The sequence below is a fragment of the Colossoma macropomum genome, unplaced genomic scaffold (genome assembly GCF_904425465.1).
Source record: "Colossoma macropomum unplaced genomic scaffold, Colossoma_macropomum, whole genome shotgun sequence".
Taxonomy (NCBI): domain Eukaryota; kingdom Metazoa; phylum Chordata; class Actinopteri; order Characiformes; family Serrasalmidae; genus Colossoma; species Colossoma macropomum.
Genome location: NW_023494784.1, coordinates 31,842,126 through 31,857,752, shown reverse-complemented (window position 1 = coordinate 31,857,752; position 15,627 = coordinate 31,842,126). Strand labels below are relative to the sequence as shown.

Here is a 15,627-nt window from a genome sequence, read left to right as displayed (position 1 = left end):
TAAGCAGACAGCTTCCCTGCATTTATGGATGTAGCACCACTGGAGCCAGATTTAAGAAGTTCTGCATTTCCTGGAAGGCAAAAAAAAAAAAAACAGACAAACCCATCGTCCCATCTTATTTTTTTCTGACCTTGTCTGCAAATGCTTTTCATGTGAAGTAAGTGTCTGTATCTTCCCACACTAGACTGGTCTTTGTTTGTCCTCTTACAGGATGATATCAAACACTCCCTACATCCGCATGCCGGCGTGGGCTACCAGCGCCCCTCCTCACGTTCCGGCTCACAGCAGCAGCGAGACAGAGAGCGGCAGCTACTGGAAGATGCTGTCTCCCTCTACCTCTCCTCTGCACAGCCCTCGTTCCGCCATAGGGGGGCAGCAGGCCTCCCTGCCGCCCTTTATTATGAGGACTTGGACTTCCCGCTGGATTATGAAGAGGACTACACCCTGCAGGAGCGACCCAGCTCACGCCAGCGCACCAACAAAAAGGTTCCGCAGGACTACAGCTCTCTGTCTGGACTGGACGGTAAGCGGCTATATGTCCACACTGTGAAGGGGGAAAGGGGCCAGCTTTTGTATTATAATGCAAGCATAAAGCTTTTTGTCTAGGCCCGCATCATAGTTGCAACGCTTTTTTTATTCATTATTCATGGTGATGCTTTAGTTTGAGAAGAGAGAATAGATTTAGATAAAATCTATAGATTTTGATAAGATCTATTACCTTTTTTAGGTTTTGGGAATTCTTAACCCCTAACCGCAATCACTACAGTAATATGAGTGTGTAATGTTATTTACGGTGTTTTAGGTTTTTGCCTAAGTGCGTGTGTGTTATAGATGAAGCAATGGTGCAGCTGGCCACATTGTTGGAGAGGTTGGGGATGACTCCACAAGACCTGAGCCCTCAGCAGTTGAACAGATTGGCCCTCCTACTGCAGTTTATGAAGACGGACAAGATCACCAATAGCGGTATAACACAAAACGAACGCAATCATACATGCACCTCTTCACAGATGCACACAAAAAACAATTCTAACACCTAATATAAAAATCGTATGGTCGATTTTTTAAAATCTCAAGCCACTTTTTTAACGAGTCATTAGTTTTAAAGTGATCAAGCCGAGGAACGTATTTATTTAACCGTGCTATTTCTTATTTTTTAATCCTCAGATAACCGTCCGGGAACAGTCACAGTGAAAGAGGTACAGTCTAAAATACTGGCACATTATCCAAAGGTTATTTTAAATGTTGTGCTAAACAGACTTTCTGGTAGCATCATTTTAGTGTTTAGAACATCTTAACTGTTCGAGACAGCAGTCGGAGTGAGAAACTCACCACTAAGGTCTAATAATTAATATTTATGGGTACAATGTTGTTCCATTCCAACAAGTAAATACAATGTAATAAGATTATGATCAATGTGTGTAAAATATTAAGGGCTGGCTCAAATTAAATTTCATTACAGGGGTACAGTGTGAGCTCCTTAATTTACCATTAGGTCTTTGTTATCCTGCTCCTGTCATGTTCTGAATGAAATGAAGTATATTCTCTCCTGGTTTATTTTCACAGACAATTGTAGAGGGCAGTGATAAAGTGTCACAGAAAGGTGCCAAACCTCTGTCTCCTGTTGTGGTCGTACCCTCTGCCACCGGGCCCCAGCTGGCCCCTACCCAAGCCCCAACTACACCAGCCCCAGTGTCTGTGCCTCACGGAGCCGGTTCCACCACACAGGGACCCATCGTGCCTATGAAGGACATGGAGCTGAAAGAGAAAGGTTCACCAGGCCTGAAAACAGGAGCCAAGGATGGGACCAACATCAGAGAGGAATATGGCTACATAGTCACGAACCAGAGGTACTAGACTGATTTAGTTTAACCCTTAAAAACCCTAAGGACCCTGTATAAGGTCCACTCTTCAGTTCCCCAGTCTCAGAGAGTAAAAAGCTTGCATATTAGTTTTTTTGTAGCAGTTACTTAATAATAAGTTTAGTATTAATAACTAAATATTAAGCCTAGGGTTCAAGGGTTTTAATTCACTTTCACATTCAAAGCCTTTTTCATAGGAATAAATTAAGCTTGCCCAAGCTAAGGTAGAATTTTCACTGGAAAATCATTACTGACAGCGCTATGTTGTTCAACACTCAGCTTAGTGACACAGAAAAGCTTGCAGTGTAAAGCTATAAAGTGAAAAGTGTTTATGATACATACAATACTAATAGTAATTATTATTTGAATGGCATTAAATATACCACAATACCTACCAGATGCTGCTGTTTTGATAATGGGGGCATCAAATTAGAGATTGTTAGATCAATGTCATCTAGAAAAGCAAAATGAAGAAATGATTGTTCTCTGATTTTTTTGACATAATAACTAACAAATTATATAGCAAATACATATTTTTAAAGTGCCCATATCCTGGTAATCTGAATTTTGCTACCTTTTTATAATTAAAAGGGGTTGATTTATTATTAAAGTTTCAAAATGTATTCCATACATTGAAAGAGCAACCCCTTTTTAAATTTTTGTGATGTCACGAACACATTTACATGTATTCGTTTATTCAGCCTAAAGTCGTTTAGCTCCATCCATTCATGTTGAAGTTATAAGGAGTGTTTAGTCTGGACTCCTTTTTAAATGAGACAGCCTATCAGATCAGAGGTCATTTACATATGTCAGTCCTAATGGCACAGTAACAAAATCAGTATGTGTAATCTTAAAGGTATAAAAAATACATTTGAAAATTATCATGTAAAAAATGAATTGCTGTTTTTGGTACATAAAGCCATACAAATGTCACAAGTGGATCTCAGGGAAACACAATAATAAAATACAAGAAAAATGTAGGATATGTACCCTTTAAATGGCATACTACTTTCTAAGGATGCTGGTTTCTGAGGATGCTGTGTGCCTATATGTGTGATCTTCCAGTCCTCTGAGTCTGTATGACGGGGTGAAGCTGTTAGAGACACTGGCAGAAAGGATCCACCTCACGACAAGCAGCTTCATCAACATCAGGTACAGTCAGTGTACGTGTGTATGTGTGAATGTGCGTGTTTAAGGCTTGAAGGAACAGGGACACACAGAAGGCACCAAAGAAAGACAAAGTGTAATCCATTAAGTGTAATCTCAGCTGCCCAGAGCACATCCATCAGCGGCTGTGTGTGTGTGTGTGTGTGTCTGCAGCGTGGTGGGGCCTGCGCTGACGTTCAGGATCAGACAGAACTCTCTGAACCTCAGTGCCGAGGACGTGGCCAATAAAGCAGGTGAGTGACAGGCTCTCTCTCTCTCTCACACACCTTCTTCTCTCTTCACTCTCATTCCATCCTCAATCTACAGGCAATTTAACAAACAGCCTGAGAGAGAAAGAGAAAGCGAGAGAGGGGAGGGGCCAACGGCATTAGCTGTGGCTCTAATTATTTCAAACATCACCTCCTGCTCTCTAACATCTCGCAAACACTTCAGAAGCATTAGCCTACTTTCAAACACTTTTCACTGAAAGGATGTGGCTGGAAAATTTGTCTACATCAGATACATCATTTAGTGCCTCAGACTGAGATGTCACAATTTGCGGTTGTTTTTTTTTTCTTTTGGCGACTGCATTTCATATTTGCTCAAATGACCGTGTGACTCATCATTTTTGCATTTATTATGCATGAAAGTGATTATGAACAATTTACTTCCCTTTGCTCCTCAGTGGCTGAGAAGAACTTCTTGGAGGGAGAGACGGGTCTAAAGATCATTCAGACAGGAGTAGGAGAGGTGGGTGCTGTTGTTTTTTTGTCTGTGTGCTTGCTTCTCTCTCTCTCTCTCTCTCTCTCTCTCTCTCTCTCTCTTTCTCTTTCTCTTTCTCTGCGGAGATGCCCCTTTTTACGTTGCAAATACACATTAATTCTTACTGACAAGTATATAGATTGACCGTTCGCTTAATTGGTTTGCAAAGTGGGCCACTCATTCTTGGTACGTGTGTATCTATTGGTGATGCCGGACTCATTATCCATCCATACAACTAAGCAGGGAAGGTTCTAATTAGTATTTATTCGAATCGGTATGCCATTTCATCCCAGGATGTAAATCACATATTGTGACATAGTATTGGCTAATTCTTTTCAGATTCACATCACATTCAAACAAATTCAGCAGGCAAGAAGGGTGCAGAAAAAAAAGAAAACGAAAGAAAGAAAAACGCTAAAGCCGTTTCTCTGTTCTTGGCTGTCCGATTCTGTCTCTACTGTACCGTTCTCCCGCCTTAAATCCTCCAGTTTTTTCCCCCGCTGCTCCTCAGTTCTCTCCCTCACCCACTCTTTCTCTCCGTGTCCCCTGCCATTCACCCCTCTGCCATTCTTCTGGCCCTTCTCTTTTTGTTACCTCTGCCGCTGACCCCTCCCCTCTCCCCCTTTCTGCCTCTTACTCTCCCTACCCCACTCCCCCCTTTTTCTCCCGTGGCCTTTGTGCTCGCCGTGCATATTCAAGCATTCGCCTCTCTCTCCCTCGCTCGCACTCTCTCTTTTCACTGCGTACAGCTGTTGTGGACCCTTGAATGCGGCCGAGCGGCTTTTGTTGCATCCGGCTGCTCATATTTTTAATTATTCTGCATTGTTCTGTTGTGTGGCTATGACACTCTTTGCTTTGAGATGTGTAATGTATGAATGATGTGTGTGCGTTTATCTGTATGTGTGTGTGTGTGTGTGTGTGTGTGTGTGTGTGTCTGTGTGTGTCCTTCTTTTGTGCCCTATCTTTCAGTTTTCTCTCTTTCTCTTTCTCGCTGCCTCAGTAATGAGACCTGGTTGCACCTGCTTCTTTTTTGTCTCTCCATTATGAGGGCCAAATCCTCTTCTGCACCTCCCCACCATCACCTCTCTCTCTCTTTCTCTCTCTCTCTCTCAATCTCTCTGCTTCTATCACTTCTCTTCGTTACTGAATTGAATTGAATTCATGTATATGGTTCGCTCTTCGTACTGAGTTCTGCCTCCTGCAACCTCCCTCAGATTATCCAGCAATCTTGTTAAGTGTGATATCCACTAAGCAAAGCATGTGGCTCGCATACACTACCATAACAAAACACAGAATTCACTAAAAGTGCTGGAGAGACTGTCAGTTCTTTGTAGTGTCAGAGTGTAGCATGTATTTGCGCACGGGACGTGGCATTTTAAATTTTACCAGTTTAAATATTTATCAAGGCTCACAGTATTTATCTCATTACTGGTTTCCCTGCAAGTTATCACTGTTTAAAGTTCACTATTGCTCTAGTCATATTTGAGGGGGGACATTTTCCTGCTTATGTACAACACTCAGCAGTCTGCTGGGTTCTTTTATTATGTTATTACCTAATGACTGGGGTCATTCCAGATGTGCTAGAGTGTACTAACTGGTAATTCATATGAACCCCCTTTTTCTGCACCATCACACTTTTTTACATATCCTATTCTTTTTATTGTCTCCTCATGCTCTAAGCACCCCCCTCCCCTCGGACAGCCCCCTCCCTCTTAGCCATGAGCAACATGTGGAGCAGGGCTGTGGGATGTGGGGCCTTCAAATGAGCCAGCAGCAGCTCACGGAGCCACATTCGCCCTCCTTTTCCTGCTGCTTCCATTCATTCCATTTCATTTGTCCCTCACGCTTCTCCCTGGCTTTCTTCTTACAAGATCGCCACACAGGGACGTAATGTTTAATATGCTGTTCGCAAGGTTCCTATGCTTGGGCTTTACGGAGGCTGCTGAGTGTAGATTCAGTTCTGCGTTGGGAAGAGAGACCGTCCATGCTGGTGTAGTCCCGGTGCAGCGATTAATCCGGGACATGGGTGTTTGTGGGCTTACATGAGCCTTTTCTACGGATTGATACTAAGGTAGGGCTGAAGTGCATTATTTTAGCCTACTTTTGTTTTTTATTAAGTCAGGAATATAGTTATAAGGAATTTTGTGTGTGTTTATAATTGCTTTCTTTAATGTAGCTCATACTACACTTAGGCTACACATTAGAATTAAATTTAATTCAAGTAATTATAAGAGATCCACAAAGTTAAAAGTGTACACTTACAGGGTTGTATTAACAGCTGGAAGGCTCATTTTAAGTCCAGGTGGAAAGTGTAAGAGTGAAATCAACATTGTAGATTTTGCCACATATATTTTCAGATTGAAATTTTTTTTTTCATGCAGACTGTGAGACAGCAAGTGGCTTTCAGGCTTGGTGCAGTCACCACATCTGCCATCTGATATAACCCAGTTAGTCTGATTCAGTGCTGAATTGTTCTACAGATCACTTCTTTCTCTTCTACTGTGTAAACTGTGATCTGGGATAAGCCTGAGCACATCTGGGTCTATTTCTGTGAATAAAAAATAAAAAAATTGTCCTACTTACAAAATTTATTAAAAGATAAAGCTCTAGACAAAGTGTATTTTTTTGGATTATTGAAAAAAAATAATAAAAATTGAGACACAGCAATAGTTTGTATGAGTGTTTTTAGCATATCTGAAAGGGGCGGAAATGGTTAGTTGTAAGGTAAAGCCTGAACCTGCTCATAGTGTCATAAATTGTAATATAGAAGAAGCATGAATGGTTCCCATTCTTTGGCTTTGATTTATTACCCCAGTTAGTAGTTGGACCACGCCTTGATGAATTGTTGATTCATTAGTTGTGTGTTTGTGTGCAGTGTAGCTTGTAAGGTGTTTGTGTAATAAATTTGCAAAGAATGTGGTTATGTAGGGAACTCTTATGAGACACGCACCAATAACTGGCTTTATATTATTACTATTACTGTTTTATATTATTAAATCTATGAATAAATAAATGATATGATGGATAATACTGCTGCTGAATTCAATTTAACTGTTACATTTAGGGGTATTCAGAAAAGGTTTTTTTGAGTTGTTTTAAAGATTTCATTTCATATTCTTTAAAATTCAGTTATCAAAGAAATACCGTTGCTTGATGTGCTTCTGTACCCACTCCAAAGTGTGATAGCGCTAAAATGAGTAGGTAGCAATCAATCAAGCAACATCAACAAAATAACACACTGTTTGAATCTTCCATATGGCGTTCTAGACCTTTTCTTTTTAGATGGTTCGCTAACATAGCGTCTCCGGTGCTGTGTGTGTGCGTGTGTGTTTGCATATGTACATTTGAAATTAAACACTGTTACTGAGCACTGAGCATAGCATCTCGGATGGTGATGTCAGGTGGATTGGTTGCTGTGGAAACCAGGCAGTGCAGTCTGGATGAGTGAGATGATGTAATGCGTTTGTAGCCGTTGCAGGTGCCCCGTAGTTCACTGGATTTCTGTGGGTTTCATTTAGGAATCTGCGCTTGGATTATCTTTAAGTGGGAGGCCGCATCAGGCTTATTATCGCCCTCATCCCATCCTGTGCTTTCTAGTCTCACTGTGAGTTGTTGGTTTTAGTCAACACATCGTGCACGTTTTCAAATTTCCTCCAAGCTGTCTGGCTTTTGAGACATTTGTAATGTCAGAACACATCTAAGCAAAATGTTCCACTGTAGACTGTTAGGGATGCATTTTCTCTGTGAGAATAATATCAATTATGTTTTAGGGAATTTTCCAAGACATGTATGTTTTATGGTTTTATGTTTATGTTTTTTTGGAAAGGTTTTTTTGTTTATCGTAAATATATAGTTGATCTATTCCTAGTTGAGGACAGTGCTGCGGCAGAGAGAATTCTGACGAGTCATGCCCCGAATGCTCCAATCAGATAACAAGGCAGCTTTACTCTGCAGCTGAAATAAAGTTTCTAGGACTGAATGGGGAGAGATAAAATGCAGACTGCTTACTGATGGGATATGAGATTCGCTGAGATCTCTGAAAAATGGCTCACACTCAATTTCTGCACCACTCCGTCTATTGAGATGCAGATAGGGAAGCTCTATATGATCTTAACCCCCAAATCACCCAAAACATGCACACACACACACACACACACTCACAATATGTGTGTGAGTGTGGCTGAGGTTAAAAGGCTCACTTGGGGTCAGAGGGGGTTATGGGGGATGGTCTAGAGGTCCTGGGACACAGCTTATTATTCTATCAGTTCTCAAGGAACAGATGTTATCACCAACAGACGTGCTCTGCTTTAGTATGCTTTCAATAAACATCATATACATATAATTTACTACTTTTACAGGGCTTTATCTTCTTCTCTGGAACCCCAGGCTTATTATCTAGTAATATAATCTTAAGACTTGAGTAATATAAAAGATTGTAGTTAACAGGTCATTGGAGTTTTAACTCAGTGTGTGTGGAGTGGATGAGTGGTATGTGTAAATGACTGACATTCTCCTGTGTCTCGTGAAGAGATATATTGGTTTGATTCAGTGAGTACTGGGGAGTTTACATGCAGTGCATTCAGTTTCTGTAGTGTTCCCTCCAATTTTCTCACAGTATGAATGCTTACTAGGCTGCTTTTGAAGGGCCAGATTAGGCCTAGTCCTTCATCAAATAATACCTTCTATATACACATTATCCATTGTGTGTATATATATATATATATATATATATATATATATATATATATATATATATATATACACATATATCACATTATTGTTCAAAACCTTTGGAAGGCTTTATTTATTCATTAAGATATGCCTAGTTGCAGAGTGCATGGAGTACGATGTGAGTGCAAATGGGTGGTCAGCATGTGTCTCTTTTGCAGAGAGAAAGTGAATTGTGTTTTATCAGCCACTCAAAGCTCTTTTACTCCTTCTGTGACTACGCTCTCACTTCTTACACTCCTCCATGCCATTGGCCTACGCTTCTCCCTCGCGCTCCCTCTCTCCTCTCTACCTCCCTCGTTTCTCCGCCTGGCCCTCTCGGACCCTGGGGGGCCTTTGTGCTCCTGTCCTAAACCAGCTCATTTTTCCTGCCTGCGCCCCTGCTTCATTCTGAAAGCCTGTCACTCTTCCTTTCGGGGGCCTCTCTGGAGTAGCAGGTGAGGCACCCCACGCCCCGTCCCCTTCAACCCCACCCCCCATCCCCGATTCCCCCCTCACCCTTGTATTGTCCCTCTGTCCAGTTGCACACTGCCCACCCCCGCTTACCCCCTTACATACCCCCTTATCCACTCTCCGGAACATTCTTCTGGCCTTTCAAGAGAAAGGGCCGAACTTGGGGAGGGATGAAGAAGGGGGACAGAGACCCGCGCTGAGAAACGTGAGGAATGAGTGGAGAAGGGAGAAAAAAAAGGGGGGAAGAGGGTGTGAAGAGGACTGAGAAAAAGAAGACAGAGGGGGTGGGGGGTCAGGAATGGTTGGTGAATTTTGAGAAATGCTGGAAAGAGGGAGAGGGTGCCTTGACATCTCCGTGGTGAGACAGAAGGACGTATTCACACTCGTCTCTCATTGCTAACTCAGCGTGCTCACTTCTTCGGGTGGCTGTGATCACCGTTTGTCTGCAGGCAGTTCAGCGAAACTGCTTTACATATCCATGTTCAGTTAAAGCCCAGTTTTGTTTTAGTTCGATTCAGTGAATTTGTATTAAATGCACTAGTCTCAGCAATGTGAAAAACATATTAATAAAAAAAACACTTCAAACATGTATTTTTTTTCCCTCTTATTTTCTCCCACTATGATGCTCTCAAGGCATGTTTTTGTAGCATCAGATTAGGCCTAGTCCTCCATTAAATTATACTCACTTCAAAGAGAGGCTTAATCTGTGTCCATCGCACCAGCTGTCAAGGTTTAGACATGGGATTAGTGATTGAGTTTATCCTGGGTGTGCACCGACCAATTGGTTTAGGCTCAATAAAAGTGTGTAAAAATTGGTCTTATATAATCGAATTATTTTTAGAAGTTGTCCAGCAAAATTCTGTTGATTCATAAATGCGGCATCAAATGTCTATGATGCAGGTTAAATTCATTTTCATTTTATGTTCTTTTTTCATCCCTTTTTTGGCTATTCTAAGACACATTTTGTTTAATAAGTAATGACTCCAGGCAATATCCTCTCTGTTCCTCTCCTTTCATCTCCTGTCCTCTCTTGTCCTCGCTTTCTCTCTCCTCTCTCTCTCTCACTCTCCCTTATTCTCTCTTTCTCTCACCTCTCTTTCTTTCTCTCCCTCATGGCTGTGGATTACACAGAGCATTCTCTTGTTGCCATGGCAGCACCAGGGCCTGTTCTCCCCTGCGGAGGCTCCCAGACACCATGGCAACATCAACAGGCAGGGGTTGAAGGCAGGGGGCTGAACACATTTTACCTCTCTCTCTCTCCCTCTCTGTCCTTTTTTTTTCTCTCAGGAAATGAGTAAGAGTGGCAAAAGAGAATCAGAGAGAGAGACAGAGAGAAAGATACAGACAGAGAGAGAGAGAAACAGTAAGAGAGTAAGAGATCTCTCCTCTGGCTGATTAACCCTGCGTTCAGGGGAGGGGTCTCCTTAATTGTTTACTTGTTGGTAATTATGCGAAGGGGGCGAGGGGCAGGTGACTTTTGCTAATTATTTCAGAGGGTTGAGGAGGGCTGGCACGTGGCGGTATGTGTGTGTGCGGGTGAGTGTGTGTGTGCGTCTGTGTGGGTTGCCCGGGTAATTAGTCGTTGATGATGGCGCTGACATCCAGCTTGTTTACACAAACAGAGAGAGAAACAAAAGAGACAAAGAGAGAGAGAGTGCGAGGGAGACTCTCTGTTAACTGTGCCAGAGAGACCACCCAAAGCCCGCATCTAGCATGCTCTCTCGTCCTCTGTGCTGCTGTTCCAGACACTTTCGGCTGGGCCTTTGGCTCCTCGCTGCATTCACGAATAATTGTTTCTTTTTTGGTGGCAAAGTTGAGCCCAAATGGCTGTTGAAAAATACATGGTTCTTTATTCCATGTTTTCCCTCTCAACTCTCGCCTCATTGTTTAATTGTTCAGTATAACACTGAGAGCGCAGATGCAGCTGAGTAGATTAAATTTACATTTAAATTGATTTTGAATGTTTAATTACAATAATATGACTGGTTGAGATTAAGAGGGTGTCCTATTCATTTGCCAGGTTTTCTGTTCCCCCTCTCTCTCTCTCTCTCTCTCTCTCTTTCTCCCTGTAGAGGACTGAGGGACTTCCTCAAGCCACTCGGATCGGAGATGGTTCACGTGGGGTCGTCCTGACCATGGTTGCCATGGCGTGTGTGGGTGCGGTAGTGTTGGTTGCCCTAGCAGTCGCCTGTCTGCGTCATCATGCCCGTCAGCTAGCCTCAGGCAAACTGGGACTGGGCCCTGAGGCTGGAACTGAGACTCACTTTGATTACCAGGTGGGAGTGCAAATCACCCCACAGAATTACAGAAAAAAAAGGAAGAAGGAAAAAAAGGGAGCCAATTTGGAAAATGTGTGTCAATTTGTGTACCATAAATTTTCACTGTAATAACAAAATCTTGTATCCCTGAAATAGTAATATTAGCAGAGATTAACAGTGTAATGATTTTAAGCGGTGCCTTAATGTAGCAAGATTTTTTTTGTACATAATTTTGGACAATAATGGTCCATTCATCATGAAATGTGCAAACAATGTAAAGGGCAGCTTGCATTTGCATAAAAAAAAAACAAAAAAACAAAAGGTTTTGATATGACAGCATCAAAATAGTAGATATTACACTCCTGTACTGGACAGGCTTGTCATATTATGATGTAGTCAAAAAGGTAATATAATCCTTGTAAGCAGTGCTTTTTATCTGTGTCTGTGGCTTTCCTGCACGTGTCTCAGGAGCTCTGTCGGCAGCACATGGCAGCGAAGTCATCATTTAGCCGTCCGGAGCCGGGCGGTCGCAGAGGTACAGACACATCCCGAGTGAGCAGTGTGTCGTCTCAGTTCAGTGACGGGCCACAACACAGCCCCAGCTCACACAGCAGCACACCATCCTGGAGCGAGGAACCTGCCCAGTCCAATATGGACATCTCAACTGGACACATGATACTGGTACAAAAAACGACAGTTACATGCACATACGCTTGGCCACCTCACTGTCAGTTGCCAAGTCATTGTTATAGAATGGGGTAATTCCTAGCCCACACTGTAAAATGTGCTGTTCATAGCTCACACTGTAAAAAAAGATTTGTTGTTTTAACTTTAAAAAGTAAGTAACCAGGCTGCCTTCAAATTTAGAGTTTGAACCTGTAATTGTATGTTAACAGAACAATTATTACTATATTACATTCTGTGAACTTAGTATTTGAAGTTTAATCAGATTTTAAAATAGTTAAGGTTAAAATAATTTACTATCTAAGTTCAAGTTAAACATTAAATCATATTTTTACAGCCTTGAAAACAAGCACATTGATGTGAGCTAATAAGACCAATGAAGATGGCATCAATGAAGATAAAATGAAATGCAAGTTAACTAAATGTATAAATTCATTATTTTTATGTTTGTATAGTTTTATTCCACAAATGCTGCAAAATGCAAGATTTTTTATGTATTTGTCTTAATCAGCTGCCATCTTAACTCTAACAATTGCAATAAAACCAAGCACTATCAAAATTATATTAAAATAGATTCAATGCCAATCCAATGGGCAGCTGCATTACCTTGTTTTGTCAGGCTTACATGGAGGACCATCTGAAGAATAAGGATCGTTTGCTGAAGGAGTGGGAGGCTCTGTGCTCGTACCAGGCCGAACCCAGCTCTGTCTCCATCGCCCAGAGCGAGAGCAACCTGGAGAAGAATCGCTACCCTGACTTTGTACCGTGTAAGTCTACTGTCTTTCTGTATTTTTGATCATTTCCTTTAAATATTTTTTCTTTGTACAATACTTGGTTTGTGCAGTAGAGAATAATGCTAGAGAATTGCGTAGATTCATTCACATGGGTCACACCTGGCACCATTTATAGATGGGTTTTCTGAGTGGAGTACATCAGTGCTGTTGGGTGTCTTACATTGTGTTTGTGTGTTTCAGATGACCATTCCCGGGTAAAGCTGAAGCCTGAAATCAACCCCAACAGAGAAGATTACATCAATGCCAGCATTATAGTAAGAACTCCAACTGCCTTTGAAAGAATGCACAAATTAAAAGCAATTGCTAAAAAATCCGCAAAAATATTACATTTCTTTCTTTAATGTGGGTAGTTAACTTAATAGTTTTACCATTTTCCTTAACAGATAGACCATGACCCACGTATGCCTGCTTACATCGCAACCCAAGGCCCCCTGCCACACACCATTGCTGACTTCTGGCAGGTTGGTAACAGTTCAGTGGTTAACAATTAACTCCCATACTGCTCCATTCAATGACCATTTACTCACTAGAAACAGAGGCCTGTTAGCCAGGGGCTGAATAATATCAGTGTTCTTTGCTATGTGAAGCCTTTATTTTGACTGCACTTGTATATGAATGTGATGTAGATGGTATGGGAGAATGGCTGCACAGTGATAGTGATGATGACCGCTCTGGTAGAGGATGGAGAACAACAGTGTGAGCGCTACTGGCCAGATGAAGGATCGTCTCTATACAACATCTATGAGGTGAAAAAATTAAATTTCACTGAAAAATTTCACCCTGGATTAGTTAACATGCATTAAGTTCCTCAAAAAAGTTTTTTTTGTAATGATGCCATCGTTCATTAAATGTTCTTGCTTAACATATACTGTAAAACCCTGTGAAAGCTTCTGTGCCACTCACACAAACAAATATAACTCGACAAACAGCACTACATTTATTGTTGCATATTGTATTGCTTCAAGTTATGCCATCAATGTTAATTAAGGGTGACATAAATCAGTCAAGGCAATCATCAGTTTCCATAAATGGTTTGTTTAAACTCGGCCGAGTCTATTTTTACAACACATAAATCATAGTCTAGTATGTACTTTCCGTTCAATCCAACCTTTACACCTTGTCCAGGTGTTTGTGCATGAGTCGATGGTGATAAACAGCACCATATGGTTGTCTTGGTCCTCACTGGGCTCCCTCATGACCCTCAGGTGAACCTGGTGTCAGAGCACATCTGGTGTAAGGACTTCCTGGTGCGCAGTTTCTACCTGAAGAACGTGCAGACGCAGGAGACGCGCACGCTGACCCAGTTCCACCTGCTCAGCTGGCCTGCACAGGGCATCCCCACCTCCACACGCCCCCTGCTGGACTTCCGCAGGTACTGCTACAGCTGAGCACAGCACCGAACTCAAACACAGCCATTCACATATTGCTGCTGTCGGAATAAAACCTAGTATCTCCATTTTTGTCATTTTTCAGTTTTTGACAAAATTTGGAAATGCCTACTGCCCTTTACATTATATGCAAATGTCATGATAAATGGACAAAAAAAAACAGCCCAAAATTACTTGGAAAAAGTCAGGTTCCATTGACTTACATCGAAAGTAAAGAATGTTTTTTCCTTCTCCTGTAAAGTTATTATTTTAGATATATGAGGTTTTGTTCCGGAAGCAGCGAAAAATATGATCATACTCATACAGACACAGGGGCGTGGGAGGGCATTTTAAGTTGGATGTGCTGGAATTTTAAGCAGCATATCAAGATGGAAACAGTGATTTCATGCTGAGATAATTTGAATTGTTTTTAAATTTACATCAAACAGAATGACTCTGGAGAAAATATTGATATTTTGACAACAGAATAGTTATAATGCACATAATAATACAGCTCTACACAAGTCACTAATATAGAAGTAGCAGATGCAGACTGCTCACTTCACTTTCTCTCATTCTGAACAATATTAAGATTTTTAATCAGACTGGTTAATCATATTGTTGAAATTTGTTTCATCATGTATCACACCCATATTCAAACTACCCACTGTAGAGATAAGGCTTGAAAAAATATTCAAAACATTCTGTGTCTTTACAAGACACGTCAATGCTATACAAGAAATGTCAATGCTATATTCTCATTAATACTGCTTTTAGTAAAGAAATAAAAATGTGTTTTCCATTATGCATTACCTGTTATTCTTCTCAAAATCTCATTACATCCAACATTGTTACAAATGAATATACAGAATTTTGGTATGAAAATTCTTCAATTATGTTGGTTGAATTTTTTTATTTTTAAAAAGAATGTTAGGCCTGCTGTCACAGGGCACAAAGCTAGCCTATAACTCTGCCAGAACTTTTACTCTGAACAGCTAAACTTGCTTGCATTTTAGCAGCATGCCCTCAAAGTGGTTATTTCAAATATATGAATGATACATAAAGCAAACTCCACCTATGTGGACAAGCACACATATACTCAATCTACACTATGCTTTAGCAATAGCAGTTGAACAGTCCTGAAAGTAAGGGGTGGTGCAACACCTTCCCACGTCCCTGCAAAGTGAAGTAAATTCTGTCATGGTGAACTGTTGCAAAGTCCTAAGTCAATCCTTACTATTTGCTCTCTTTCCTTATGTGGGTCCTGTTTTCACTGTGTCACTTAAGCCCTGCAAAAAACCCACCCTTGAAGATGTGTTTACTCAGTTCTTCTCCCTTCCTTTGCCTTTGCATTTGGGATTCCTGGGTCATGCTACCTTCCCTGCTCTCTTCCCTCTTAATGTCTCTCTCTTTCATGCTCTCTTTCTCCTCCCGCTCTCCTTTCTCTGCCCTTTTCTGTGATGGAGGTTGGTGGGCTCCTGAACGTTGCACACCTCCCAGTGTCATTTTTGTGGTTTGCAGCTAGTAGTCTGGGTCCAGTTGCATAGTCACAAAAATGATCATTGGTAGGTGTGAG

General features: G+C 41.4%; 1 protein-coding gene across 1 annotated transcript in view; it reads left to right on the top strand.

Annotated features, from left to right (window-relative positions):
* Nucleotides 1-15,627, top strand: part of ptprna (protein tyrosine phosphatase receptor type Na) — a 29,977-nt gene that overhangs the window by 12,791 nt on the left and 1,559 nt on the right. The window contains exons 6-19 of the mRNA XM_036568670.1: nucleotides 211-523; nucleotides 832-963; nucleotides 1,165-1,196; nucleotides 1,564-1,847; nucleotides 2,925-3,011; nucleotides 3,180-3,259; nucleotides 3,691-3,755; nucleotides 11,021-11,224; nucleotides 11,675-11,887; nucleotides 12,510-12,657; nucleotides 12,865-12,938; nucleotides 13,068-13,145; nucleotides 13,311-13,430; nucleotides 13,890-14,056. Coding sequence (XP_036424563.1) covers nucleotides 211-523; nucleotides 832-963; nucleotides 1,165-1,196; nucleotides 1,564-1,847; nucleotides 2,925-3,011; nucleotides 3,180-3,259; nucleotides 3,691-3,755; nucleotides 11,021-11,224; nucleotides 11,675-11,887; nucleotides 12,510-12,657; nucleotides 12,865-12,938; nucleotides 13,068-13,145; nucleotides 13,311-13,430; nucleotides 13,890-14,056 — 1,997 coding nt within the window. The remainder of the gene's footprint in view (nucleotides 1-210; nucleotides 524-831; nucleotides 964-1,164; nucleotides 1,197-1,563; nucleotides 1,848-2,924; nucleotides 3,012-3,179; nucleotides 3,260-3,690; nucleotides 3,756-11,020; nucleotides 11,225-11,674; nucleotides 11,888-12,509; nucleotides 12,658-12,864; nucleotides 12,939-13,067; nucleotides 13,146-13,310; nucleotides 13,431-13,889; nucleotides 14,057-15,627) is intronic.